The sequence below is a fragment of the Opisthorchis viverrini genome, assembly GCF_000715545.1.
Source record: "Opisthorchis viverrini unplaced genomic scaffold opera_v5_670, whole genome shotgun sequence".
NCBI lineage: Eukaryota > Metazoa > Platyhelminthes > Trematoda > Opisthorchiida > Opisthorchiidae > Opisthorchis > Opisthorchis viverrini.
Genome location: NW_008752337.1, coordinates 6,363 through 8,438, shown reverse-complemented (window position 1 = coordinate 8,438; position 2,076 = coordinate 6,363). Strand labels below are relative to the sequence as shown.

Genomic DNA, 2,076 nt, shown 5'->3' with positions numbered 1-2,076 from the left:
GATGTTTAGCAAATAATTAGCGTGCACCACTGGCAACAAGGAATCATCGGCCAAAAGTTGTTTGCACGAATGCGCCTGTTCATAAGTTGCATCTCCAAAGGCCATTTAGATTCTAGAATGTTGAGGAAGTCTGTTCCGGTGGAAAAATACCTGAAAGTTACGTTCATTGTATGTGAGTCAACCTTTTCCACAATTCGCGATTTTTTTCATCCGTTAAGGTATTCAAAGTCGGCGGTGTTTGTTCACCTGCAGATTTAGTTCACTTAAACAAATCGCCATAGTAAAGGATTTTCAATAATACAGGAGCATGTACCTTATACATAGACATTCTACACTATGAAGTGGCAAGTCTGAAAATGCCGTAGATTTCGGGAAATCAATCTCATTGTGCGAATAGCCAGCGGCTATTATGTATGTATTTATCCGCAGCACCATTTTAGAAAATCGATTGCAGAATCCCATTTTATTAGTTCTTCCAGACAAAACAGACCACGCAGCATACATCTGGGTAGTGGGTGTGAACACTGGACAGGAAAGCCGTTTGTTTTCGGCACTTTCAAACAGGATTAAAAGTCACGAGTTTGGATTCAGCTTCATTGTCGGCGTGAATAAAGACGGCTCTTTTATAAGAGTGGTTTGACAACCGCTAGGGTAAGGAGAGCGAGTTTGGCACATGAACATCTCTCCGAGGTCGAAATTACGTCTGCCAATTTGATACATCGAAGGCGGTTCATTTCAGCGTCTTAGTTTGGCTGCAACACATTGTTGGTGCCTGGCCAACCAAAGGTAGCACGAAGGCCGATATGCAGCCACGTTGTCTAACTCTAGACAGGAGCAGTCGTGAGGTTTAGTTCGATGATGCCAAACTGAGAAGTCTTCAGTGCCTCAGAACCGTAGCTCAAGTGGACTGATTAGCAGAGGAGTATTTCGTCTTGCAACATGGATCTCCGTCAAAAAATGTATCCAGTGCCAAAAACATCCATGGTTTGATCACATCACTGTCTGCCGAAGGCATTCAAAAAGTTTGCCGCATGGAGCTGCCAGTTTTTAACCAAACCGAAAATCCACAAATACATGTACGTCAGTATACTGAGAGGTGGAAGCGAGTATAGCGCAAGACCTCTGCGTTAGAACAAACAGCAGCGGTGTAGAAGCGTTAGTGACATTAGAGTGAACGATCCAAATACGAAATTTGGTAAACCCGAGCCTTCCAGACCATGTGGGAAAAAGCTAGCTAGAAGTCAGAACCTTGAGGATAACAGGTCTGCTGTCGAAGTGCCACACTCCGGAGTCACTGCAGCCCACAGCTTTGTTGACTCGCTCCTTTAATTAAAGTGGCTGAAACGTCAGTCTCTATCATACCCCCAGGGAAATTTCATACCATTGCAGCTTCTGAGCATCTGTTGGGGCAATACTTGGTCCGTAGATGCTAAGGTTTTTCTTAAATTGTATACCGCCAATAGATGGACTAGACTGGGCGACAAAAAGGTCTAATGGAAGATATATCTTTTCCCAAACAACATTAATAGAGTATGTAACGTAGTTCCACACGTGTTCGAATCGGCTGAATGAAGATCGGCTTCGCAGGGTTAACCTACAGAAATGGGGGACTCAACACCGGAGAGGCAAACTTAATACGCTGCAAAAATTGAAGAAAAAACATAACGTCTACCTGGCCTGTGAGCTCTCAAAGCCTTGTATTTGAACTCTTTTTCTTCCAGGCTTAGAGATTGCGCAAATAACCAAAGGAATTACAAGCTACAGGCTCTTTGTAATTGGAACTATTCAGATGCGGTCGTGACATTGATGATCAAAACTGGCTTCACTAATGAGCTGGCGAGGTTGGGGAATCAGAGAGGCGGGTTTGTGGAAGAGACTACTCACTTTTGCCATCATTATCATTGTCAGCTGTAAGATTCGCGTACTTGTCGGACAGTGATTGTAGCTGCGGGAGTTTCGTTCACCGATGATTTGGGGAGGTGGGGGAGGTAGCTGTGCATTGGAGGCGGGATCTGATAAATTCGTGCGTAAATACTGCATTGTCAGTGAACTGTTAAGTCGGGAAACTTGGAGCGG

At 44.3% G+C, this 2,076-nt stretch overlaps 2 protein-coding genes across 2 annotated transcripts in view; one reads left to right on the top strand and one right to left on the bottom strand.

Annotated features, from left to right (window-relative positions):
* The window catches only part of T265_11959 (hypothetical protein), a gene marked incomplete at both ends in the record, with an annotated part of 14,701 nt that overhangs the window by 6,267 nt on the left and 6,358 nt on the right, over positions 1-2,076 (top strand). The window lies entirely within an intron of this gene.
* The window catches only part of T265_11958 (hypothetical protein), a gene marked incomplete at both ends in the record, with an annotated part of 5,400 nt that continues 5,109 nt past the window's right edge, over positions 1,786-2,076 (bottom strand). Inside the window, one exon of the mRNA XM_009178808.1 lies at positions 1,786-2,034. Within this exon, the coding sequence (XP_009177072.1) occupies positions 1,786-2,034 (249 nt within the window). The remainder of the gene's footprint in view (positions 2,035-2,076) is intronic.